The 27,730-nt window shown below is 26.0% G+C and overlaps 1 protein-coding gene across 4 annotated transcripts; it reads right to left on the bottom strand.

The window, feature by feature from the left end:
• Positions 1 to 1,074: 1,074 nt before the first annotated feature.
• Positions 1,075 to 21,930, bottom strand: LOC145849269 (leukocyte receptor cluster member 8 homolog). Of its 4 annotated transcripts, none has more exons than XM_082954418.1 (17): positions 21,859 to 21,930; positions 20,418 to 20,507; positions 18,815 to 19,016; positions 17,078 to 17,282; positions 16,747 to 16,909; positions 15,330 to 15,457; positions 13,935 to 14,078; positions 12,208 to 12,405; positions 11,806 to 11,883; positions 11,392 to 11,554; positions 11,044 to 11,216; positions 10,354 to 10,447; positions 10,070 to 10,186; positions 8,757 to 8,825; positions 8,268 to 8,400; positions 4,961 to 5,174; positions 1,075 to 1,626 (listed from the first exon to the last, which is right to left on the bottom strand). In XM_082954418.1, exons 1-17 carry the CDS (start codon positions 21,910 to 21,912, stop codon positions 1,467 to 1,469), a joined length of 2,385 nt encoding a protein of 794 aa, XP_082810544.1. In that variant the 5' UTR covers positions 21,913 to 21,930; the 3' UTR covers positions 1,075 to 1,466. The 4 variants fall into 4 exon arrangements, with proteins under 4 accessions (XP_082810544.1, XP_082810545.1, XP_082810546.1 ...); XM_082954419.1 differs by having other exon boundaries at positions 11,044 to 11,213; XM_082954420.1 differs by having other exon boundaries at positions 1,486 to 3,602.
• Positions 21,931 to 27,730: the final 5,800 nt, after the last annotated feature.

Below are 27,730 nucleotides of genomic sequence, written 5' to 3'. Positions count from 1 at the left end.
TTTATACGTAAGTTAAAAAACTGTCAACGAGACATAAACATTACTACACCAATAAAAATCAGATGGACAAGAAAGCAATGACAAAAACCTAATAAAGAGTAAAATCTTTAGTTTAAAAGTTTATTAAAAGCATTTTAAGTACAATAAATTTCTTATAAACTTTAAGAAACCTAAGCTTTAGTTAATAAGGTGTTAATTTACACACCTGTCATAAAATTTAATTGAGAATACTTCTTGTATCAACCAACTTTAAAAGTATCTAGGAAATATAAACTTTAATGTTTTACTTGTTTTTTTAAATTTTTTAGTTGTACAACGTTGTATAAAATTGAACCTGATTTTAATATACCAGTTATTTTTGACACATTACTTTTAGTCCTGTTAAGTTTAGTTATTCTTTTTAGCTTTTTAATTATTTTCATTACAAATGCATAAGTACTACATTATATACATTTAAAAAAATCTTTCAATCTGCGTTTTTTTTTTGTATACAAACTTGAAATTTAAATTAATTTAGATCAGGGGCGTGTTTAGTCTTTATTCTGTGGCGTTGCACTTTTTATTTTGATCAACATACAGTATTGTCTGTACTAGCTTTAACAACACACTTTTAAAATTTACATAATTGTCTAAAATCTTTCAGTTACATAAACAAAAATTAATTTAAAACAATTTCAAAATATCAGTGAAACAGAATGAAAAATAATTACAAATTGTAATGAAAAGTATATATAACAATTCTAGACTATAAAATGAGTTAACGATGTGGGCGTAAGACTTAATTTCATAGGATAAGTTTTTTAAGATTTAACACTTAAGCAAGAAACTAAGAACTTAGGGTTAAGAATTAAGGATAAATTTAGAGTTCTACATTAAAAAATACACCTTTGCAAAAAAATTACTTGCGGAAAAGTGCCACCTATAAAAATTAATTACTTAATACGGTAATCTGTGAAAAGCTGTCAACATTGCAAATGTGACATTATGTAAACTCTAACACCCTTTAAACAAATAGGGATCATCGTAAAATTTCTTATTTATTACTGCATAGTAAAAAGAACAACAATTTTCTTTAGTTTTGCTTTATTTTATAAATTATGCGATGTCTACTAAATACAAATAAAACTTGTAAGCTAAAATCATGGATATTATATAAAAATATAATATGTACTTCAAATCATTATTTAATATAATACAGTTGGTTTATATGTAGTCACTAATAAAAATTTATTCAACATTTAAAACAAACGTTTATCTCAACATCTATCTACCGTTAAAAATATACTACCTATACTATTTGAAACGTTAAAAAATAAAAGTTTAAACACTTGCCTTCACGAAACCAATAAGAAGCGAAGCGATATGTTGTAAAACTCAAAACAAAATGAAACCGGCGAAAACGCTACTCATCCTGAACTCGTATAACTTTATACCCGAAATGTTTATACTCGCATACGCATGATATATCAGCAGTTCATGGCTGCAAACGAGTTCTTGCAGTCGATGACGGATCTATCCTTGTTCGAGTAAACCACGTTGCACTCATCCAGGAACTCGCGGCATTTGGCTGCTTCTTGAAAGGCGAGAAGTTCGAACAAGTAATCGAACTCAATACTCGGCCTCATTCTGTTTATAATAAAAAAATTTTGTTTAGTTTTTGATCTAGAATTAAATCGAGAGAGTGAGAAGTTGTGCTCTGTTTGAAAAAGGAAACTCAAGTTTGCAAGCATTGACTTTTTACTTATTGTTTATTTTATAATCTTACATGCTAGTTTGGTCGGCTTTTGTTTTTCTCACTCTTGATTTTCATGCAAATTATTAACTTTAAAAAATATTTTTAATTAATTATTAGATTATTTTTTTCAAGTTTACTTTGTTAGAGTACTTTATTTTATTAAAAGCTACTGCAAACGAAAAATTCTTACTTTTTAAAATTTATAACAGACAGCGAAAATGTTTTAAATTAATTAAAACTAATTTGAGTTAATGAATATGTAATTTATTAAACAACATAACTCACCTGTAACTCTAAACAACTTTAAATTATTAAAATTTTAAAATTAATTAATATGTATATTATTTAAAAAAAATTAGGAACAACTCATGTAACATTATAAATATGTGTTACTGATTTCGTAACACCAGTATGTGTTAATCAATAATATTTTGCCATCCAAGTATACAAATTTTCTTATTACAATTTTCTAATCTCATGTCCAGTATGATAGAAAAACAAAACCTCATCATAGAAATTTATGTTATTTAGCTTAATCCAGTGTAGAATATTTTTATAAACTGTGTAACAGCGATTAAAGATACTATTATATTTTATAGTTGCTAATAATGTTTGGCTTCACTTTTAAAGAATAAAAAAAAATCATGTTACGAAGTTGTTTTATACTGTAAAATCTAATGATGAACATATTTACCATGTAAGTAAAATAGTTTCTTAAAAAAAAAATAAATAAAAACTACTCCGTTATTTAACTTAAAGTTCTTTACAATTTATGCTTGTTTTCATAATTATTCTTAACTCGGGTAATTCATAAAAAACAGTTTAAAGTATACCTTGTTTGAAATAATGCAAAAGTTTCTTAATAGTACAGAACTGAATACATTTCTACCAATCATAATATATATCTGTTTAATGTGGTTCGCAAATTAGTGGATAATTGAACAACTTAAAACTGTTTTCTTAAGCTTAAAATGAAAAATATACACCCTACGACCTATGAATCCAAAAGAAATACAAAAGAAACTCTTCATTGGATATTCCTATAAGATAAAGACAGTAGAATAGATTTTGGAAAAACTTTAACTCGGAAAAAGTGTTTGTTAAGCAGATATAACAAAATTTTTGCAATAAAAAATAACATTTTGCTCTTTCAAATGAAATAGTTTTTTTGTGGAGTAACATTTATAATGTAAAGGATAAAACTTCTTACAATTAAAAAGTTTGAGATTACAATATAAAGCTCGTAATCTTTATTAAAAGTTAGATGTGTTTTTCAATCAAACCAAAATTTTACAAACTCATTTGATACAATGATAAGTTGATAAATTTACCATTAAGGAGCTCAGTAGCGTAGTAAAGAGCTCGTTGAGAATTTCAATTTGAACTCAGTGGCGTTATAAAGAGTCAAAAGTAAGTTTTCATCAGAATTTAGGGCACAGTAACGTAGTAAAGTGCCCAGTACAATTTTTCATCAAGACTTTGAGCACAGTAACGTGGTAAAGTGCCCAGTACAATTTTTCATCGAGACTTTGAGCCCAGTAGCTTGGTAAAGAGCTCAATAAAGTTTGTAAATTTATCACATATTATTTGCTCTTTTTTAACAATACCTGCAATAACTGAGAGTTTTGCGCAACAAACCGTTTGAAATATCTGTATGTTTTTTAAATCAAAAACTTGCAACTACAACTCCAGTATTCCGTCGCTTTTTGAAGTTTGCTTTCTATTATCTGGACTTCTTCCATCATCAAACCTCGTATTTTTTTCGTAACAGCTGCAATTTATTTCTGTTTCACTGCATTCGTGTTTTCCCCGTTTCTATTACTTTGATCAGTGGTCTTTTCGTCTTCTGCTTCAGCTGGTAAAATAACTGATAATATGTTAGAAACTGTAGTGATAAAGTGCGTGAGATAATAAGCTACACGGGTTTTCTTTTATCTTTATGATGAATGATTTTATATGAGGGATTTTTTAACTAAGGACACAAACATTAGGACATCTTTTTAAGTGCAAAATCTTATAAATTGTTGTTAGCTATCATAAATGGTTAAATTCTAATTACAAGGTTGCAAAATTTTTTTGGAAAATTTTCTCCAGGTTTTCAAATTTTTTCCAGATTTTTAAATTTTTTCCAGGCTTTTAAAATTACACGTTTTAAGGTTTATTTTTAGTAAAAAATTATTTTAAGGTAAAAAACTAGGTTAAATGGTATTACGACATTAAAAAGACATCTCAAAGCTTCTTTAAATGAGCTTTTCAATATTAAAAAATTTTGAGGATGACAATAAATTTTATCTAAACGATAGATTTTGGTGTCAATTCGAAATAAAAGTTGTTTAAAATTCCAGGTTTTTTAGTGATTTTTAGTGTTTTTTTTTAGCCTAAATTGTCAAATTTCAGACTTTTTGGCAACCCTGTAAGTATATTTTTATATACATACTATCATAATTTTAAAAAACTTCTTTAAACTAATTAAACTAAAATTTATTTGAAACATTTCATTTGAAGCTTATTTTAAACTATATTGAAGGGCAGTTTCACAAAACTAAACATTATAATTCTAAATATTAACATCCTTTTTTTTCCTTAGTTAATATCCAAAACCTTAAGTGAAATACATCTAAGACAAGTTATAAAATAATAATCTCTAAGAAAGTGCTCGATTGTTATACAATGGAATTTTTAAAACTATTGGTTTAAAGAATAAGACATATATAATATCATCACTGTATATATTTAAATTAAGGTTATTTAGCATTTTTTAACCACATAATTCTAATCATCATTTAAAGTTTTTTAATTGTATAAGCTTAAAATATAAATCTAAAAAAATTTTAAGTTAATTCACAAATCCTTTTATAATGAAAACATACTAATAATATTTTTAAAGCATTAAATATAATCAAAATAACTGACACTCTACTTATACAAAAGTTTAAAAGTTTATATACCTACAATTCTAAACTAAATTCAGTTACTTTTAAAAAATTATAAGCTATGCTATGAACTAAACTTGTAAGTTAAACATTATTCTAACTATTGTTTACAAGAACTTCTAAATTTACTACCCAGTATATATCTATCATCTTACGCTCATTATTGACAGTAGTAAGATTTTTTAAAGAACTCACTGAAATAACCGCTTATGCTGCATTTACATGTCCAACCTACACACTCAACCTAGTTTCTTTTAACAAATCAAAACCGAGAATTCAAATTGAAACTTACGCCCGGCACACCCTCAACAGCGCCTGCTTCCTCTCCCTGCCCACGAACTTGTCCATCAGGTACCCGGCCATCTTGGGCGCCCTGGCGAACAGCTTGAAGAAGCGCACGTAGTTGCCCTGCGCCCACGCCTCCCTCACCCCGAGCGCGTGCTTCACCGACTCGTCCCGCTTCAGCCACGCGTCCTCGCACACAACCGCCATCGTCGACGTCAGGTCTGCAAAATGGTTTGTTTGTTTTTTCTGTTATAGGTTAGTTAGTAAGTAATGACAAAAACTGCTTGCAAAAAAAAAACTGATAAATGGGTGCTGAAATCTCAGTAGCAGATATGAGGTCTGCGAATTTTTTTTTTTTTTAATTTATCAAAAAATTTAATTATAATTCACTCATATTAAAAAGGTTTATTAATTAATTTCGTTTAGCGCATCCTCAGAAAAATCTTGCTAAAAACTGATAATATTATGGTGTAAATTTAGTTATAAAGAATAATTTTGAAATGTCTAGTAAAAAATAGTTACGTCATAAAATATAAAAGTCTGTTTAAAAGGTTTAAATTAGAATTGAGTTACACTTAGCTGATTTTAAGTAATTTATAAGACAATCGCTAAAACAAAAACATTTAAGATAGTAAAAATTTTTACGATAAATTAAATCAAATAAAAAGCACATTACAAAATACGACAAAAAGCAACAACAAATTGTAAAAATATCTTTGTTTGCAAATGTTTGGCTCGCGAGTTCTAATAAACAAAGATTCTAGAACTGAGAGATGGTAGGTGTTTCTTGCTCTGGATAGAATTTTGAACCAATTATCCAGGTAGTTCTCTGCACAAACAGGTAAAATTCACTTCTTAGACATTAACGTTACTAGAAACAGCAACAACACCTTTTTTACTTCTGTGTACAGAAAAGAAAATTTTAGTCCACACTACATTTCCTGGAATTAGTATTGCCCCACCAAACAAAAATTAAAGATCATACAGTGCATAACTAACAGAGCTTAAAATTTGCACGGCCGACTGTTTGCATCTAGAACTTGACAACATTTACAAATTTTTATCTCATTAGGTTACCCCGAAACAGTCATCAAGAAGACAATTAAGGCAACTCAGACTAAAATGAACCGCTTTCCATCTTTCGGCCCACATCCTTTCCTAGTCTACCTCCGCCTTCCTTATAAGGTTGAAAACTCAAGATTGGCTAAGCAAGCTTCATTAGCTATAAAATCCACCTTATTAGTGTTTCGCTACGTGTTGTGTACAACACCAACCGCCCTCTTAACGGAATTGTGAAAGATGCAACACCTACCCATGATTTAAGTAATGTAGTATACATATTTAAATGTCATTGCGGAAATGACTACGTAGGTCGAACATCTCAACGTTTCCACATCAGGCGAGAGCAACATGTCACAAAAAAGCTAATAAGGTTTATTTTTAATGACGACGTGAAGCCTAAAGGTGAACTGTCATCTATTCAAGATAACCTTCTCAACAACCCTGTTTGTGCTGAGAACTACCTGGATAGTAGGCTCAAAATTCTACCCAGAGCGAGAAACACCTACCATCTCTCAGTTCTAGAATCTTTGTTTAAATAGCGTGATTTTATTATTATTGTTGTTGCTTTTTGTCGTATTTTGTAATGTGCTTTTTATTTAATTTAATTTCAGGTAAAAAATTTATACTATCTTAAATGTTTTTGTTTTAGCGATTGTCTTATTACTTCAAATCAGCTAAGTGTAACTCAATTCTAATTTAAACCTTTTAAACAGACTTTTATACTTTTTGTCGTAACTATTTTTTACTAGACATTTTAAACTTATTCTTTATAACTAAATTTACACCATAATATTATCAGTTTTTAGCAAGATTTTTCTGAGGATGCGCTAAACGAAATTAATTAATAAACCTTTTTAAAGTGAGTGAACTATATACAATTTTTTTAGACAAAACTAGTACCAAAATCAAACTATTCTAAATTTTATCAATTTTCATTGTGAATATTTTCATGTAAAAGTAAAGACTGCTAGCAAAACTTTTAGGGAAATAGTTGTGCCAGAATCTCAATTTGTGCTGATGGACTAATGAAACTTCAAGAATAAACAGGATTTTTTTCATTTATTAATTATTTAAGCAAACTTTTAAAACTTTATATTCTTTTTTTAAATTAAACTATTTCAAACTAATTAATGAGAGTAAATATAAACTAACAATAAACATTTAAAATAAACAAAAAAGTATTAATTTAAATGTATTTAGTGTTACTTCCAGGGTTGCCACTCCTTTTTTCAAAACTTTTTCCAGGTTTTCTAAAGTACACATTTTCGGGTCTATTTTTAGTTTAGAGTTAAGTTTAAGGTAAGAAACTGTGTTAAAAAGTATAAAAACATTGAAAACATAGTGTAAAGCTACTTTAAGTATGCTTTAAAAAAAAAAGTTTTGATGATTACAATTTTTTTTAATTTTTATTATAGAACTTTTAAGCCAAATCAAAATTTTACTACTGAATATGTGAAAATCGTTAAAATTTCAGGTTTTTCCAAGTTTTTTTAGTGATTTTTGTTCAAAATTCCAGGTTTTTTTTCAAAGTTTTTCAAATTCCAGGTTTTTCCAGGTTTCCAGGTAAAGTGGCAACCCTGTACTTCTTATTCATTATCAGTACAAACTTTGTTTTTAAGTTTGTATTTTTTTTCATCAGTAGTTTATTAGCATCTAATTTTTATTCATTATTTATATTTAGTAATTTCAATTAAAAATACATGTAAAAATAAAAATTACTAAACAAAGTCTTATAAAAAAAAACTTTTATAACCTACAATAATTTGAAAAAATAATTACATAAACAAGAAAATACTTTTTACTTTCCCGTCAAAACTAGAGTGCTAAGTTTTTAGATGGCTTACGAAGTTAATAAACCTCACAAGTTTTGTAAAGCAAGTTAATTGAGCTTAGATGAGCAGTTAACAAGTTTGCACCGCTAAATAGTTGTGGCAGCACAACTTACAGTTAACTATACAGCTTATTATTACGTTTAACTTGCTAGTTGACTAATATCAATGCATATTGTACATCAATATATAATTGTTGATTTTAAATTGAATACTCTTTTTTTTAAATACAATAAACTTGAAGTTTCAAAATATATACAAAAATTAATATTTTCCGCTGAAAAAAAAAATTAAATACAAATTACTCTAACTAAAATCCAATAATATACAGAGAAAAAGTTCAAGTAAAATTAAAAAAAAAAACAATAATTAAAATCGATGAATACAAACACAAAAAGCTAAACATAAACGCATCAAACAAACCGGTAGTATTTTTCGTGTACACGTAGTATATGATACCGTAGGCAATAAATTCAGGCCGGTTGGTAGCATCGCAACCTTCCTTGTACAGTTGGGCCAACTGGCTCTGACACTGGTTGAATTCCTCGTGGTCCGCCTTGTTTAATTTATCATAAGAAATTATCAGAAAAATCGTTTGAAAATTGCTAAAACACTGGAATATTTTGGCGAGTATAAAATCAAAATAGTAACCGTTTGTTTTAGTTAAAAACTTTTTTTTATTACCTCAAACAACAGGAAAAGTTTAAGAAAAACTTGTTTACCGTTTTGAACAGAGGTATTTCGCATTATACTTTTTTGGAAGTAACATAATAGATTTACATCACTATTTTATTGTTTCAAATTTAAATATTAAACTCTATTTGCTTTTTTAGCATAACAGTTAATATTAAAAACTAGTTGTTTGGCCTAAGTTTAACCTTTGAAATGTATAAAGTAATTAAACAAACTAACTTTTTCAAGAGCAATTCTAGCATGTGTTTCATAAACTTTCACAGTAAAATCGTTTCTAATTCCTTGTATCTAAAAATTTTGTAGTAATTAAATTATTGTTCAATTTTGTATTAAAAACAACTTTATTAGACTTATTGCCAGAACTAAAGTAATAACTATTAGTAAATCAAGAAACTACTCCTAAAATGATAAAAATTTGGCTGTTTTTATGTAATTTTTTATTTAGTATACATATATACTACATCTAAATTGAAACATTTATAACAGCTGTATATAATTGATACTAGTATAATAATTAGTAGCCAGTTGTAAACTGCTCATTTAAGTATAGTTCTAATTAATAAAAATGCATCAGCTAAATAAAATTTATTAGAAGTTACTCAAATAAATAAAAACAAATACAAACTTATTACAGTTTACTTCTTTATTTTGTTTATAATTAAAACTTAAGATATAAACCTTTTTGTATTTCACAAACCTAAAATTTAGATATTTACTAAACATAAAAATTCTTCAATATTAAGTTTTTTATATATAGTAATAAATACTGTTTCAAATTTTATCAAAATTAGTTGAGCCTGAACTCAAAGTAATAAAACAGACTTTATTCAAAGTTCTTATATATTATTCTATGTTTAAGGTTGCAGAAATAAATTAATTTGATGAAACAGTTGCAAACACTATGTATGATTTGTTAATTTCTATAAGTGTTTCATATTACTATTCTATCTATATAGTATATCACTCGTTTTATGTGTGCAAACTCATTAATAACTTTTTATAGTAAATATTAGTTTTAAATAAAAACTGTTTAGTTACTCAAAACAAATTTATCCATTAAGTAAAATTATTTAAAAACAACATGACTTGGCCAATGTTAAAGCACATTGTTTTTTCAGGGATTGTTCAGGAGTTTTTATAAAATAACTTTACAATTAGTTTTAGAACAGAAAGATACAACTTAAAAATTAAAAGCTAGTTGAAAATATTGATATGCTCTTTCATAGAAAAATTTCTTTATATTAAATATCAAGTACTTCTTATAGTAAGAACAAACAATATTTAAAACATATTTATTTATGCATTACAAATGTTACCTATAAACCTAAAGATACAATTTTAGTTATAAATTATGACTATTAATTTTTTTTGATATGCAACACAGTATTTCTAATGAGCATAAATATTTAAGATATTCGTAATTAAGGATTTCTGATTACTACCTTAAAAAAAAACTTTATACACAGGTAACTTTACAAAGTTTTTAGCAGTTATGATTTCGTCAAAAAACAATTAATAAACTTTTAACTTACAGTGAGGTCCTGCCTCAAGCTTTTCATTTGTCGGCAGGTGTACCTGTAATCCTTCTTTTCCTTGTAGTTTTCCTTCACTTTTTCCAACGACACTTTCAACACTTGCAGTGGTCGAACCTGCAGCAAAAGTAAAAAAATTTCTTTTATCAACTTACTGCAAAAAATTCAAATACAAAAATAATTTGCTCAAAAGATGCAACTTTATTAAATCAAACATGTAAAAAATTCAACATATAACTTATGGTAATTTTTATAAACAAACTCAAATACAGCAAGCAACGGACTTGTGAAGGGTTTGGAGCTGACGTTAACCTGAAGTAATCCTTAAACACATCGCAACAGGTTCCTACTATTTTGTTCTTTCCAACTCTATCAGTGCTGTTTTTTTTATATAAATTAACTTTACACACGATTTAAAACCTTTATTAGTAACAAGTTGCCGTTAAGCATATATAACTTTTGAATAATTTCTTACTTTTGGTACATAAAAAATAAAATGGTCAATGTATAAAACTAGCAATGTTAACAACAAAAAAATTCAATCAAAATATAAGTATCAAAGCGTTAACATTTTATTTTATTTAGTAGTAATGTTATATATTAATTATAAAATTATAAATTTGTAATTATTAGTCTTTAACATTAACTATTCTATTAATTAGAAAAAATTAAATGATAGTTATAAAAATATACAAACTTTTATAAAACATTACATTTGTTTGAAACGTTTTCAGATTTACAGTACGTCCTCAATAAACTTTCAACAAACTAATAGAACTAAAACACATTTATGCAACAAAGTAAAAAAATAGTAAAAAAAATATATTATGATTTAGTAATTCAAAACTGTGTATAAAGTTAATTTGTACATTATAATGATATTTTTGTATGTTAAATTAAATTTAAATGAAATGAAAAAAAAAAATAAAATTCCGATACAATCAATTGATTAACACAAATTAGAAAAGACAAACTTTAAATTCAAGTCGGGTATATCCAGTGTGAGTTTGTTGGGCGTCGACGGTTTACTGGCGAACCTGTTTGCTCGATCCAACTTTTTCGCTTCTTTCATCGGATCGTCCAACGACCATTTCGGTTGGTTTTTCTTCTTGTTCTGCTGCTTTTTCTGCTGTTTGTTGTTGTTCTGCTGTTTAAAAACAGAAAAATTGTTAGTGCAGCCGCTTTTAATAAATATTTTGAAATATAATTTACTTATAGTAATTTACAATAGCTTAAATTGGGCAGTTCAGACAATTCAATTACCTATTACAAACAGCTATTATAATTTTATAATTAAGAAATGTTTGTATAAAAAAACGTACTTTCTTTTTAAGCAAATTACGATTTTTCGGCGAATAGACGTTCTGCTTAAAATTTTCATTTCTCTTTCCAATGCGCTTGTGAATCAACAAAGTTTTCTGAGGTTTGTCAGAAGAAGACGATGAAGATCTTGACGATGCCGATGATGAAGACAGACTCCTGCTCCTTATAATTAACAAAAAAAACATATCATTTTTTATCACAATATAGTTATGTGTTAATTTTTTTTAATAAGTTTTGTAAAAAAAATTAAAATAAATATTTAAATTTTTTTATTGATCTTGTGCAGCAGATTCAAATGTGGAACAAAAATTTTCTTCAAAAATTAGAATATACTAAAAACTCAATTAGAATAAGTAATTATCAATTTAAACATATCTTAAACTAATACACATACAAATTATATTAAAAATTACTTTGTACGTCGATAACGAGATCTTTTTGGAGATGTAGATTTGGACCTTGATCTACTGCTGGATCGTTTCCTTCTGATGCTGCAAAAAATATATAACTATTTTATATTTATTTCATATAATTTATAATCAATTATAAACAAAGTTTCTTTAGTATAAAAACAACAAGTACTAATAACTATATAAATCACTTATAATTTCAATAAATACTTTTGAATCAATCAAAATTAACAACTTTGTAAGTAACTTCCATAGAACAAATAATCTTTAAAAAGTTTAAATCTACTAAATAATAAAAATCTGTGGAGTTGCCTATCAAACATCATTAGTCAAAATAACTTAAACATTTTTAAAGCGTGTAAAAGTTGAACTTGTTTTCAAAATGTAATTAAAACTAGTAAAGACCTGTTGTTGTTCGGCCTGCGCCTGCTGTTGAACTGCGCCGGATTCTGCTTGAAGTTGTTCTGCTTCTTGCTGGAACTCAGCTGCTTCATGGCGGCTAGCTGGTCGTTCCTCTTCATGTTCAGCATCCATTTCGGTTGCTGCGGCTTGTTCTTGTTCCACTTGTTTTGTGTTTTGTCCAACGATGGAATGTTGATGGCTCTGTTATGTTTTTTTAATTAAAAATTTATGCACAATAAACTTAAAAGATGATTAAAATTTAAATAATATACAAACTGATTGGCTGAAACCGTGTAAAATGAACATTATGATTTTTTTAATACTTGCTCATCGCATCAAGATCAAAGGGGATATTTACAAAATGTGAATCATAAGTAATGTTTTAAAAAATGAAAAAGATTTAATTAGTTTTTTTGGTTTTTAAAAAAGCTTCAGATAAAAAAATAATTTTCACTATTTAAGGCAAAAAACAGTCTAACATACATCAAGCTAGCCTTAGTCGACATGAGTTGATTAGAAAAGTGAAAAAACTGTTATTACAAGCCAAAAACTAAAAAAAAACTCTTAATCAAGCTTGATTATTTTAAAAACCAATACAATAAAACAACTTTATAAAAATACATTTTTTAAAAAAACTTTAAATTGAAAAACATTATCCAGAATTTTTCTTTTAACAGTAATTTTATTAAGTTGAACATTCTTGAATATAAAAATAAATAAAATATTTGGTCAAAACTCAAAAAAATAATACTCTTTAAAAAAAGGGCCATTTCTTAAAAGTATAAAAACTTTTAACATAATTTTAAGAATAACCAAAGAACATTTCTATAAAAATGAACGAGAAGATAAATTATAAATAAAATCGTCTTTTTCATGCCCTTTTTAATTGCACCTTTCAAATTCAACTTTGACCATATCAACATTTTCAAAAAACAATTCTTTTTTTTTTTTATAATTGTAAAAACTATCTGCTAGCTGAGATAATATAAGACCAGCTTGGCCCACTTATGGCCTTAATAAAAGATATTTTTAGGTTCTGCACACAAATAAATACCCAGTTTAAAGATTGAAAATTTTTCGCTGCATGTAACAAATATATAATGTACATCCTAAGTATATTTAGATAGTTTTAAAGCATTTCAATTTTCCTAAATTCTACTGAAACTACCTTATGTTTCAATTTTCAAGCACTTTTGATTTTTTGACAATTTACTACGTGATTGAATACGTATTAAACAGACTCTATAGTTGTTTACTAAAATGATAAAAATTTAAAATTAATAAAAAGATTAAAACTCCACACACTTCTTCGAACAGTAATTACATAAAGAAGAAATCTAAAGTGCTGTAAAATGTTTAATATATTTTAAAGAACGCTCTTACAGATGACAGTAACTTAAAATGCACCAGTATAACTCTGATATAGTTCTACCTAGCTAAAGAAGATTAAAACAAAATAAAACTGATTCAGATTACCACTCTCTAATTAAAACCAAACTGAAATGTGTCGAAAATTATTCCATTGATGGAAGTTTAAGTAAGTATTAGTTCAAAAAATATAACTAAATAAATTTCATTATTATTTGTTTTAGTACTTTCGACCAAGAATTATGAAAAACTTTTACAATATAAATAGTAATAAAATGTGTTTTGTTGTATTTTTTGAATAAGTTATGCACCAGTAAAAAAATGATTTAACGTATTAATTGTTTAAAAAACAAGCAGCGAACGTCGGAAGGAGCTGTTTGGACCAGTCCATGGTGAAAGCGGTGCCGTCGTTCATGCGCGAGTGGATGACCGTCTTCAGGTAGTGCTCCACCTTGTCCTTGTCCGCCTCCGACTTGCAAGCTTTGAACGCGCGGTTGATGTAGTCGCTTTTGAAATAAATAAAGAACATGACTTAATATCAATAACTTTATCATTTATATTTATTCATCATAATTTGGAACTTCTAATTAGTTTGTTCAAATATGCTTTTCTAAATTGTTTCGGAGACTTTTGAAATTAAACATGACATCAATACTAAAACAAATGTTACTTTTATTGAGAACTATTTTGAGTAAAAACAAAAATTAAACACGGATACCTTTAAGAACAATAAGTACTTTGCAAATCAAACCTAATATAAAAAGCTGCTATTTGAAAGATATATATTAAATAAAAATAATATATCTGACACGATAGTAATTTTTTAAGTGTAACAAACGATAAAAATTCATTACAAGAATATTTTTAAATCTACGTACACATCTAAACAAAAACCAATTCAAGACATATGTATAATTTTTAAGCAGGGTTTTAATTAAAACCTTTCAAAGTAATATATTAAACTTTGTAGTAAAATAAAAGCAAACAACAGGGTTACCAACAAATTTTCGTAAACTTTTTCCAGGTTTTCTGAACATTTTCCAGGTTAAAAAAAATAATTTTTTTGGTCGATTTTTAGTATAAAATTATACTTAAGTAAAAATACTGTCTTAAATAGTATAAGAATATCGAAAATAAGTACTATTATAGGAAGGTCTTTGAACGTATTTATATACCATTTGCAACTTAATATCAATAGATTATTCTTTTTTTTTTTATTACACAAAGCTTTTCAAAACCATACGAGTTTCATTCTCAAGTAATAAATTTTAAATGAAATTTGAAAAAAAAATTTGTTAAGTGAACAGCTCAAAAAATAACTTTAAATTATGACGTATGAATAAATTCAAAAATACAAAAATTAAAGATTTAGCAATTAAAAACTAAAGGTATGTTTATTAATAGATTGTTAATAATTTTGTTTTTCCAATTAATGCTACTTTTAAATAAACAAGTGTTTAATGTGTTTTTTAATGAATTTTTTTTATGATACAAAAACATATCTTTATGGCAGATTTTTCAAATAATGTCGAAATTCTGCTACTTTACATTTAAAAATAGTTTAAAATTCCAAGTTTTTTCAAATTTTCTCAAATTCTAGGTTTTTCCAGCGTTTTTGGCAAACCTAAAATAATACAACCGATGTAAGAGTTTCAACTAACTGTAACAAAAACCATACATATTACTAAATAAAACTTTGTAGTAAATTAAAAGCAAATAAAAAAAAGTTATTTAGATATTTATATATTTCAACCAACTGTATGGCAGGAGGCCACTTTTCTCTTTCTTCTTTTTTTTCTGCCGGTTGTTTGGGAGGTTGTTGGGGCGGCGGGGGTCTGGGTTGGGGGCCTCTCTGCGGGAAATTTGATGGATGTCGGGGCATCCTCTGTTTGTTGATAAATTATTTAATATCTTTAAAAACATTTAAAAAAATAGTGTCCTAAGTAATCAGGTTATAAAAAGAAGCTGGTGTAGAATCCTCTGTTATATATTCGATTATTAACAAACGCTAAAATTAAATAAACAAGTTTTATTTTAACAAAAAGGTTATCAAAAAAAAATAGTATACAAATTATTTAAAGTTAAATCATTTCATGGCTGCCACTCCTCCGGGCAAAAAAAAACAATCCTGAGTGACCAAAAACTGACCTGGCTTAATTGAAACTAAACTGAGTCAGCCTGAGTTAGCATGAGTCTGTGCATGTACTTTTTTGTATGATTACACTCGAATTTACCTGAGTATTTAGAAATATCCCTGAGAAAAAATATGGCAATTAGAAAGTAAAGATGTTGTTTTATATTTTTGTTTTGCAAATTTTTATTCAAGATATCAGTTGCTTTTTACCCCATTTGAAATTGAAATTAATATATATATAAAGTTTAGGAGTTTATTTTGTACCTTTTAAAGGAGAAAATTTTAAAACAAAAAAATATGTAATTAAATTTTATTGCCTCATACAATTTTCTAACAATCATTTTTAATCTTTAGTAACCTTTTACTTATAAAAAAAATTGTATAAATTTTCATAGTACAAAGTTAAATACAGTTTTTTCAACAATTTTTTTTTTAATTTTGTTTAATTTTTTAAAGTTAAATTTAATATCTTTTGATAAAGACAGCCATTGTTCCTAATAAATATACAGTGCTCTTCCTCAGAAATTTAATTCAAACAATTAACAAAAATGCTTTGAATTGTCGTGTGAACATTTTATTTTTTAATTTTCGACTTTTTTTTTATCCGACCTGAAACGAACTATTCTAACAAATCTGACCTTGTTGTTTAAAAAAGTTGTTCACCCCTACAAAAGCTCATACCTCCAGATTTTAAATAAGAGTCAAGGTTTTTGAAACAGCGTCATAGCCTTATCAAATTATAGGAGATGACTTTATGTTTACTGTTTTGAACTCGAAACTATTTTATTATATTATAGTAATTTTAGTGGAATACAGAAACAATAAAAATTTGTATAGTTAAAATTAGAGTGTATAGTTAAAAAATATGTATATAAAACTTAATGTATACAAATTTTTAGAATGATTTTTTTTTAATGTCAGTTACTACTTTTAAAATTAAAAAGTAAATGTTATTTATATTGCCATAAAAAAATATTACTTATAATTAAAATAATTTAATTTACAAAATATTTATAAAACCAAAAACAGTGTTAACTAACAGGGTTGCCGAAATTTTGGTTTGGATTGTAGGGTGGCATGTTGTTGTACATGTAGGGTTGTTGCATCGGAGGGTTGTAATGGTTGTATTGCTGGGCTGGTGGCGGGTAATACTGCTGCTGGTTGTTGTAATGTTGCTGGTTGCCGTTCCACCAACCATTATTACTATCATAATAATAAAGTTACAAAAAAAACACTTATACTCTACAAGTTTTCAAAACTTCAATAAATCAAATACTTACAATTAACTAATGGTTGCGATAAAAAATAAAGACTATAATTTTTTTGCTAATTAATTTATAAGTTTTAAAGTAAAAAGTTTCAAATAAAAACCCGTTATAGGGTGCAGCGTGCATGTTGTTGTATTGTTGGTGTTGAGGAGCCGCAGATGTAGGCGGGGGTGGCACAGGTGCAGGTGGAGGAGAAACGCCTGGAGGAGTTTCGGTGTCCTCGGTCGGAGGAGGAGGGGGGATCGGATCGCCTTCTGACACTTTCTTCATCACTTTGCTTTTAGACGCTATGTTAAATCTAATTGGTGCTGCAAAAAATAACTGAAATGACTAGTTTGGACAAACTTTAAAAACAAAAAAATATTTAATATGTGTTGTATGAATATAAAAAACATTTTAAATTTTTATATTCAACTTAATACAGCTATGATGAGTAAAATCTAAATAATAAAAATAGTAATATTCGCATCAATATGATAACAATATACTAGTAAAAACTATTTATAAAAATTATAAGTTGTGAGCAGTAAAATTGTATAAAAATGCTTAACTATAACAGTTGTTAATAAAAGTTTATACGAATTAACATTCCTTCAAATTTAAAATGAGTAAGTATAAATTAATTTTTTGTGATTCAACTGACAAATGCACAAAGGGCTGAAAACAGGGTTCAAGCGGCCATTGATTATAATGAAATAATTTTGCTGTAAAAAAAATTATAAAAGTGTTAAACATAGTTAGACAAAACTTAGTTTCTTTTTTTCAAAGTTGGTTTAGTTATTTTGCTGCTTTAAGTATTTAAGAACTTATGTAAGTTTAAATCCAACCAGTTTTTGGCTTATACAGTTTAAAAATTACTCCAAACTCTTCATAGTTTTTGTCAAAATTGCTTGCAGAAAGTTACAGAAATATACCTGTAAAACTTATTTAGAAAAACTTGTTTACCATTTTTCTTAAATTTGGTTTAGTTTGCGTTGGAAAATACAGTAATTTATTTAAAAACTTAAAAATTTAAAAAAAAATTTTTGTTTTTAAAAATTGATATTTTTTTCAAAAAAAAAAGCAATTAGACATCAAAATATTACTTGCATAAACCTAAAAAAAAAGTTACAGTCCTAATGATAGATTTTTTATAAATTTGTATATAGAACCTTGTCATATTTGATAAAACATAAAAAAAAGATCATATTTCAGCACTAGGCATTCGAGATACTCTCTCATAAAAATACCTTATATTTCACTAAATATCCCAACAAAATTATCGTAAGAATAGCAATTTTTTTAATAAGAAATAATTTACTTTCTATTCCTTTTTAAATTTTCAAAGAAATCTAATTATTTTAATTAACACTATACCAAAGAAAAGAAAAAAACCTTAAAAAATATTTGTATAAAAGCTTTTAAAGTATTTTTAGCAGTTGCTGTAGACCTTAATTTTCACATAAATTTGAGGTTCTTTCAACTTATTTTTATACTTCAAAATAGCAGAAATTTGCTACAATAAGCTTACATAACTTTTAGTATACTTAAAGAAGAATAGAACCAAACCCAGTTTATAAAAGAGGAAGTCCAGCTCTAAGCAAGTAAATAAATTTCTTGGTTTAGTTTTAAAGTCACTAAAGCGGTTAATGGCCTTTTGCCAGCCCACTGTGAAATGATCTAATTTACTTTTGAAGGTCAGCAAACCAACTGCATTACATAAATAATCGATTTATTTACAAAACCAAAGTACAGTACTTGTGGAGAGCCTCTCTACTGTCTATTTACTTATGAAAAAGAAGTATATACACATAATTCTTGTTTAAAATCTATATACACTGAAATTTTATTTAAGCAATACCTTTAGCAGCCGGACCAGCAGTCTTTTCAGCAGCCTGGTCAGAGGGCAATGGTGGTTTATCTTTACTTTTGACAACATCCGCGTACGATTGCACGGCTGGTGGAGGGGGAGGAGGGGGCTGGATGGGCTGCTGAAGCGGAGGGTAGTTGTGGTTGTAGCTGTGTTGAGGATACTGGTGTTGCTGGTAATGTTGCTGGTAATTCTGTTAAAAAATTATCATTTTATTTCTGTTATCATATCCTTACAAAAGCTGGAAGTTAAGGCTAATGAGGGGTCCAACTTTTTTTATAAAAATAACATTGACTCTTATATCAAAGCTTTCAATATATAAACTACAAGCCAGATTTTAAAGAATTTTTTAAAAATAATTAACAATTAAAATTTTGCAACTTTTGTAAAAAACTTTGAATACAAATGTATAGACTGCAAATTTTTCAGGGTTAATTTTTTAGGAAATTTTAAAAATCAGTAAACATCTATCTATCATGACCTTCATTTTGAGCTAGATCCTCATATCTTCAGGAAACATTTCTTTTATAGTTTAAGATATTAGGAATTTTTTCGATATTAATAAATTGACTGTTTAAGTAAAAAAGAAAAAAATCTTTAATCTTATTTTTCAAGTAATGGATCATTGAATCAATTTAAATGTTAGTAATATATTTACTGTAAAAATTTGAACAATATTTGTTAATATATGAAGAAGTTAGATTTTTAATGAAATTGTCTTTTTTCCCCATTTTTGGTTTCACCTTCCGTAATGGAGCCTATTGAGCTTAACAACTTTGATCTGTATCTCAAAAGTTACTTTGTTATTTTAAAGCAGTTGAAAATGTCTGATAGCTCATATAAAACTCTACAAAATAAGATTAACATGTAAAAATCAAGGTGGACTCCTCATAGCATTAATTGTTGATTATGATTTGGTAAAGTTAAAAGCAAATGTATAATAATATTAACAAACTTTTTTTCTGTACATAATTGTTTCTTTTAAAGAAATGAAATTTAATAACTACCTATCAACTTTAAACTATAATGAAATAAATATTACTTTATACCTTAGTGTAAAAACTTAAACACTGTTTGAAAACTGTAAACAAATGTATATTTTAATTTTTAGCTTGTTTTAATGATAGACCAATTGAACTCTTACAATATAAATAACAGAATTCTCTCTAGTCATAGTAAAACTTAAGTTTATAAAGTGCTTAACAATTTACTTAAGCAACCTTCAAAATTTAAAAAAAAAACTTGCAGTCAAGTATTTTACTTCTTTTACAAAAGCATTACTTAGAAACTTTTATATAGATACTAATTTTAAAACAAGGACGAAAAATATGTATTACTATAATATTGAGATTCAATAAATGTTTAAATTTTATTTTTCTGTTTTTTGAAAAATTGTTTTGTAAAAGAAAACTTAAAAAAAATTATCTATTTCAATCAGTAAAACTTTCAAAGTATCTACTTTACTTATTATAATAAGTATTTAGAAAACAAGATCATCTTGTAAAATAAAAATAAAGTTCTGAGTTCTTAAACAACATAATAGTTTTAAAACAATATTATAAGTTAGTAGTTGCACAAGTAGAAGTTTGTTTACATGGTAGTAGTTTGAATAATGTTGTGAATTTTGATAAACACCATTCTGTTGGTTGTATTGAGAATTGTTGTAAGCTGAAGTAATTTGTGCCTGTTAGTATTTAATGCAATTTTAAAATAATATATATATAAACTATAAGTATTAAAGTTAAGTTACAGTTTCTTTTTGATCATAAATGAAGAAATATACTAAATATTGTACTACAACAACATAATATGTGTCTTTTTTTTTCTTTTTTAGATTTTTAAACAAATATATTATACAGTATTTAATAACCCTGAGTATAAATAAGAAAACTGAAAAATTAAATCAAGAGCCAAAAACTGAAAATTTTACTGTTTATCAAGCTTGAATATACATTTAAAACGTAATAAAATTTACAAAAATAATCTTTAGAAAAAGTACACAATTAAAAAAAAACCAAAAAATCTTAAAAACTTATTTAAATATATCAAAAAATTACAAATAAGTCAAAGTCAGTTTGAGTTTTTCAAATAAATTTATTAAATCAAACTAATCTGAGTTAGATTAATACAAATAATTAATAATCAAGGACTTGGGGTAAATCACTTTTTTCACAATTTGATCTTATTTTACTAAGTTTTAACTAAGTTACAAAATGCTTTTTAATTTTTCTAAAAATTCAAAATAGTTTTTGATATAGAGCAGATCAAAGTTGGAGGCAACAATAGGTTCCTTATGGGAGGCGCACAGACTACTAATTCTTTTCCGATATATTTTTTAAATATTTAAGAATTTTAAGGAATCTATTGTAGTCTACGACTTTGACCAGCTATATCTTGAAAATTATTTTTTGTTTTAAAAATCTGTAAAAAGAAACTTGTAACTTAGTTAAAACTCAATAAAATAAGACTAAACTGTGAAAAAGTGTTTAACCCCCTCCCTCCTATGCCTTTAAATTACAATAAGCCTGAGTTTTATTTATTTAATTTGTGCTATTTTTTTTTAATTTTAAATACAAGTTAATTAAAATTAGATCTTTAGAAAAAATTTTAATAATCAATAAAAAATACTATTTTATATAAGCACTAGTAAATACTAATTATGAAATTAAAAGCTTAATTGTATATTTTACTAGAAAATAATTTGTTTTATATTGTTAAAAAGGTGAAATTTTAGCTGAGAAGTACATAACAGGCTGCAGCTTTATGTCTTAAAAGCAGCTGCATTTGGCCGCAGGCTGCAGTACGCTGACCCCTGCTTTTAATATAAGGTGCATTCTAAATGTACTTTAGTTATTATTTTACTCTCACTTTAAAGTTTTATATCTACAAAAAACAAAATATTTTAAAAAATCACAGATTAATGTTCACTATTTTTTGGTTATGTTTAGGAAAAATATTTAAAAATATGCAAAAGTCAAAAATATTGTTATCTTACTACTTTACTTTATTACATAATTTTGGATAGTCAAACTTACATTTTTTGGGTCTAAATTAGCAGAAATATTACTGCTTTCAGATTTTGCATCCATATTTATTTTATTCTTACAACCTTAAAAAATGTAATACTGTAAACAAGTTATATCATCAAACACCACAAAATGTTTTCATAATTATAAATGACTCTTTTAAGAATAAAATTTTGACATAGGGTAATCAAGATTAGATTAATTTTCAAAATTACTTTTTCTAATGGAAATAAAAAAATTAAACACTTTAAGACAAAATTGTCTTTTTCTACTCACTTTAAATTCTGAGGAAAAAAAAACTATTTTGATAGTATAATTTTTATAAATTAAATATTTACAATTAACTTTAAAATCCATAGGCAATTAGTATTTTTATAACTTATAATCAAATAAGCTACCAATTGCTTATTACTGTTCTTACACTTCTACAGATTTAAAATATTTTTTGTAAATCTATAAATTCTAAAGACTTTTTTTATTGTAATGTAATACAATACTTGTTTACTATCTATTTTGAAAATGCTTAATTTTTTTATCATTCAAGAAACATTTCATTACATAAAAAGTAACTAGTTATAATAAGAAAACCATCATTGTCCTTAACATCTTAGCATCTGTTTTGATAACTTAAGTTGGTTTTAGTTAGTTTTAAAAAAAATTAATTAATTTTAGCTGTAAGTTCAAATTGCATACAAATTAAGCTTTAAGTTAAAAAGGCATGAAGTCAACAAACAATATTCAATAATTTTAATTACTCAGGGTTGCCGAAGGTTTTTTGAAAATGTTTTCCAGGTTTTCGAAAGCACAAGTTTTTTCTCCATTTTTAGTACAGAGATTCTTAAATAATAGAAAAATTTCAAAAAGATAGTGTAGTTCTACTCTAAATGCATTCCATAATAAATAAATTCTAAATGAAATTTTTAAAAAATATTGTTTATGATAGATTTTTTGTATCTAATCAAAATTTCTTCATTTTACAAGTTAAAACTTTTTAACTTCCAGTTTTTTTGAGGTTTTTTGGTGATATTTGTTAAATATTTTAAGTTTGTCTAAGTTTTTCTTTCTGAAATTCTAGGTTTTACAAGGTTTATCTTTTTCAAAATTTAAAAACTTCAGGTTTTTCCACGATTTCAGGTTTTTTTGGCAACCCTGATTATTGTTAACTAAATAGATGTTCTCCACAAGTTAAATTAAAACTTATATAGCTCTCCTGATTTTATTTTGTTATTATATACCTAAAAAGTGTTATTTATGAAGAACTTCAATCTTTATCACACCTTAGTTTATTTTATAGTACACTTTAACTTAATATGTACAAATTGCCTGCCAACAAAAATGCTTTTTCCCATAAAACGTTTATTGTTTCAAGGGGTAAGGTTTTGAGAAATAAGTTTTTAAGCATTAAATAAATAAAATGTCAAATAAATAAATAATGGTTTTGTGTTCCTATTAAACATAAATTAAGATAAACAATAGAGATTAAAAAAAACATTGCGTATACTTTCTAAAGTAAATGAACTTAAGTTTTCCTCAGACAAACTACAGACACACTTCTACTGAAAAAAAGTTATTTGTTTTATTAAAACAAAAATCATAATTATAGCAAATAATTAAATAGAGTAATTTACTACCATATTTACAATTAACACAAATTAAATAGTAATGTTTTTTGAAACAACAGAAAAATTTAGGCTACAAAAACTAAATGCTTATTTTGAAAAAGTATTATTGATGCACTAATGTTTGTTTTATAGTTTATTTTTCAAATAGCTATGTTTTTTTAATTCTTGAACTTCTCTAAAACATTTAGAACTTTTTTAAAGATTTGTACAGACAAATATTGAAATTTTAAAATATTGCTACAGAAAATATTCTTCTCCAATTTCTTTTAAAAAAATTTTAAACATTCTAACAAAAATTAACAAACCAAATGCTTATTTATCAATAAACTAATAATTTAATTATTAAAAAGTGATTCTTAATTGTTCTTTAAGTTCAAAAATTTTAAAGCTATTAAACTGACAAAAACTGATTTTTAGCCAAATATTCTTATAAAAACTTGTCTAACCTGAAATTTTAATACTTAATTGGTTTTTTAAAACTATTTATAAATAAAGTACTCAAATATGTGAGCTACTGATGGCATAACAATTAAAATCACATTTTTATAGCATCATAAGAATAATAATAGCATTATGATATATTTTTTAAGGTGACTAACTGTTCAGCATTCTAAATAGGATTTAAAATAAATTTATCAAAGGAAAGTTTTCTCGTAAGTTTTTAAAAGTTTAGATAAAAAAACAAGACAAAGTTAAATTACTTTAGACTATTTTTTTTAATTTGAACCATCTCACTACGCTTTTACTTTAGTTGTTGTAGACTATTTAATAAATTTCGACCATCTATACACAAAATGACTTCTATATATGCTATATATAATGTTTCGTAACGAATTTTTTTTTACTTGTTTCTATATGCTGCGTTATATTTCCTTAAGAGCACCTACTTAGTCAAAGTAAATAGTATATAGTATTTCATTAAAACTACTTACAAATGGTAGACTACACCGTTTTTGCCAGACTTAACAATTAGCATGACATTTTAAGTTAAACTAAAAAGTTCTAGTTTAGTTTTCATAAACTTTTATTTCTGGCAATTTTAGTTTAGTCTTTTTGTTATTAGTTAAGAAGCATCTAAGTCATATGAAATGAAAATTGATAAGTTTTTTTAAAAAATAATAATTGTTGACCTGCTTGAAAAGTTTAAAAACTATCAATATGAAGTAGTCTAAAAATTTTATGTCCGTGAGTCCTAACCGTGACAACTCGTTAAGAGGTATCCGTGGTGTGCGACTCGAACAACGAGAAAAAAAAATTTCGTGCAATATTTCTAGTACCAAATATTAATTAATTAGTAATTTTTTTTTGTTTTCAATAAACAATAGTATAAACTGAAAGGTTTATTTTTTTAATATTGCCAATCCTAACTAATAAGCTTGATTATGCACAATTCATTTGGTTTCAATTTTTAAACTATAAGTGTATTACAGTTATATACATAATTGCTACAAACTCAGTCACAGGCTAATGTAAAATTTTATGAAAATTTATGGCTAGTATTATAAAAACTGAGGCTAGGTGTTTTTGTTGTGTCTTAAATTATTTTGATTATATTTGGTTACAATTTTTTTAAATATTTTCTGGTTAATTCAATGTCTAATATTTAATTTTTTTAGTTTTGCAGTGTTTTTTTAATTTAGAGTTACAAGTTTTCACATTGCATCTCACTTAAATTTAAATGTGTGACCCGATAGTTAAAGGGTTCTTATGACTGTTTGATAACTCTCTAAGTTGAAACTTGCAAGATCAAAACCCAGTGGTCAACACATATAAAGAAATATATTTAAAAAAATATTTTCATAGTCTTTTATAAACATATAGTACAAAAGCATATATTAACAGTTCTGTTCTTTCTGATTTGAAATATAAGTATACACAAGCCAAAAGCAGTGGTTCTTAAGATCTTTAATTTTTTATGCATAATAAACCATTAATATAAATATTTTCAAAGGTTTTTTTTTATAATTAGTTATTAAAACTCATTGTTTGTTAAAATGAGTTATCTTTGAGTATTAGAACAAGAATGATTTTGCATAAAACTAAACATATTTTTTTACTTCACAAAGATTTGTTTTACAAACTGAAATAACTTATATGCACACTATTCTAAACTATAGTTACTGTTATAATTATGAGTGTGTAGTCAAAGTTACTCAAACATGACATTAAAAGTCCAGTAAAAAAAAAATTTATGTATTACTCATAACTGGTTATTTCTATAGGTTGGCCAGACCATTAAACCTGGGCATTCAAAAAAATTTATAAAATATATAGTGTGAGGCTTGATGACCAAAAGGTCTTTCTTCACACCAATCCATTGACTATAGTAGTGAGCTTTCACATTTTTCTTTCTTTCTTAAATCAGAATATTAAAATTCAGGCAAAAACCTTTAATTTTGATCAATTTATAAGTGTAAAATAAAAATTTTGATTACTTAATAATATACTTTTTAGAACTTTATTTGCTATAAAACACGTTTAAAGTTGCTTTACTTTTTTTCTAGTAGTTTTATGCTCTTAAGTTATGAATACAATTTTTGACTTCAAATTTACTTTTTTGATAATGGAGACAAGAAGACTTGTACTTTCAAAATCATGAAAGAAATTTATCAAAAAATAGCTGCTTTGTTTGATCATCCCTGCTATGTACATCACTGATATAAAGTAACTGCAAAATTAAATATATAGAAAAATACAGAGACAGGATAAATTGTGTACTAACAGACTTTAAACCCCAAAAGGATTTGCTTTGAAACTAACTAAAAGACCAAAAATAATCTAATTATGTGCAAGATTACCTTACCACAACCCTAGAAAATACTTATTTAACAAAAAAACAAAAGAAAATGAACAAAATTGTATAATTGTAAAATATTTTTAATAACTTACTTTTTTTGATAATATATACAATACATTTATTTATAATAGAATATTTTGTGTTTTGCTAGACTTGATCTGCTGAACAACTTTAATTACTTATTTGAAAGCTAGCAGTGCCTGCCAGTAAATACTTTATTTAATTTGACTTCAATTAGAAAACGAGACTATAGTTTTTTATACTTCATTGAATAGCCTTTTGGTGATTATTATTCCACTCAAAGCCGTATGTATATATACATGTAATTTTTTTGTGGTAGAAAAGCTTACCAATACATTTAAAAAAAGGTTTCAAATAATTTGCATCATGTGTATTTTACCTTATCTCTTGAACAATTTAAATAAATTAATCTAAAAAAATAAGAAAATATACCCATGGTAACACTTCTTTACCAAACAAGGTTAAAATTGCAATATCAAAAACCACCAAGTTCAGGAAAATTATGTAGTTCAAATCCCAAACATGTATCTACCAAAGCTAAAATGTAAATATATCAATAATCTTTTTAAATCAAAGAAAACATCAAAAAAGTCTATAGAGCCTAAGCCTGGAATTTTGTAAGCCATAAGACAAGATCAAGTTAACATAAACTTTTGATCAGACCACAAGCTTTTGGGAGACCAGAATTTTATTCTTGTGAAATTTCTCAGACTATTGCAACAAAAAAACCTGCAGTTGTCTATCTGCAAACACTTTGTCATGGTTTATTTTGTAACTATCGTTAGCTTTAGTGTATTAAGCTTTGCACTAAAGCTGACATCACAGAATACCATCAAACATTATTTTCATAGAATCAATAAAGTTCATATATTTTAAAGGATTTATTAAAGCTCAGAATGATTAAGGACAGTTTAAAGTTACTTAAGACAGTTTTTGTTTTCTTAAAGAAAGGCAATCATGATATTCTTACAGTATTTTTCAAGTAAAGCATGAACTAAATCCATCTGGAATTACTAAAGGGTTGCCAAAAAACTTGGAAACCTGTAAAAACCTGGAATTTGGAAATTAAAAAAAAAACTAGAATTTTGAACAATTTTCACATGTTAAAAAAAGAAATTTTGATACAAAAAATCTACCATATAGATCAAAATAGTGTCATCATCAAAAAACTTTCATTAATCAACTCATTAAAAGTAGCTTTACAGTATCTTCTCAATGTTTTTGTACTATTTAACACAGTTTTTTACCTTAAACTTAACTTTAAACTAAAAATAGACCAAAAAATTTGTACTATTTAAAACCTGTAGAAAATTTTCCAAAAATATTTGGCAACTCTGTTACTAGTAAAGTAGTTATAATAACTTTAATACTATACAAAATTATTTTATGTTCATGTAGTTCTCTAAAAATTTGTATTAAACCAAAAATAAACTTTTTTTTT

Source organism: Thalia democratica, chromosome 1 (genome assembly GCF_965202585.1).
Source record: "Thalia democratica chromosome 1, ktThaDemo2.hap1.1, whole genome shotgun sequence".
NCBI lineage: Eukaryota > Metazoa > Chordata > Thaliacea > Salpida > Salpidae > Thalia > Thalia democratica.
This window is presented reverse-complemented; position numbering and strand designations above follow the sequence as displayed.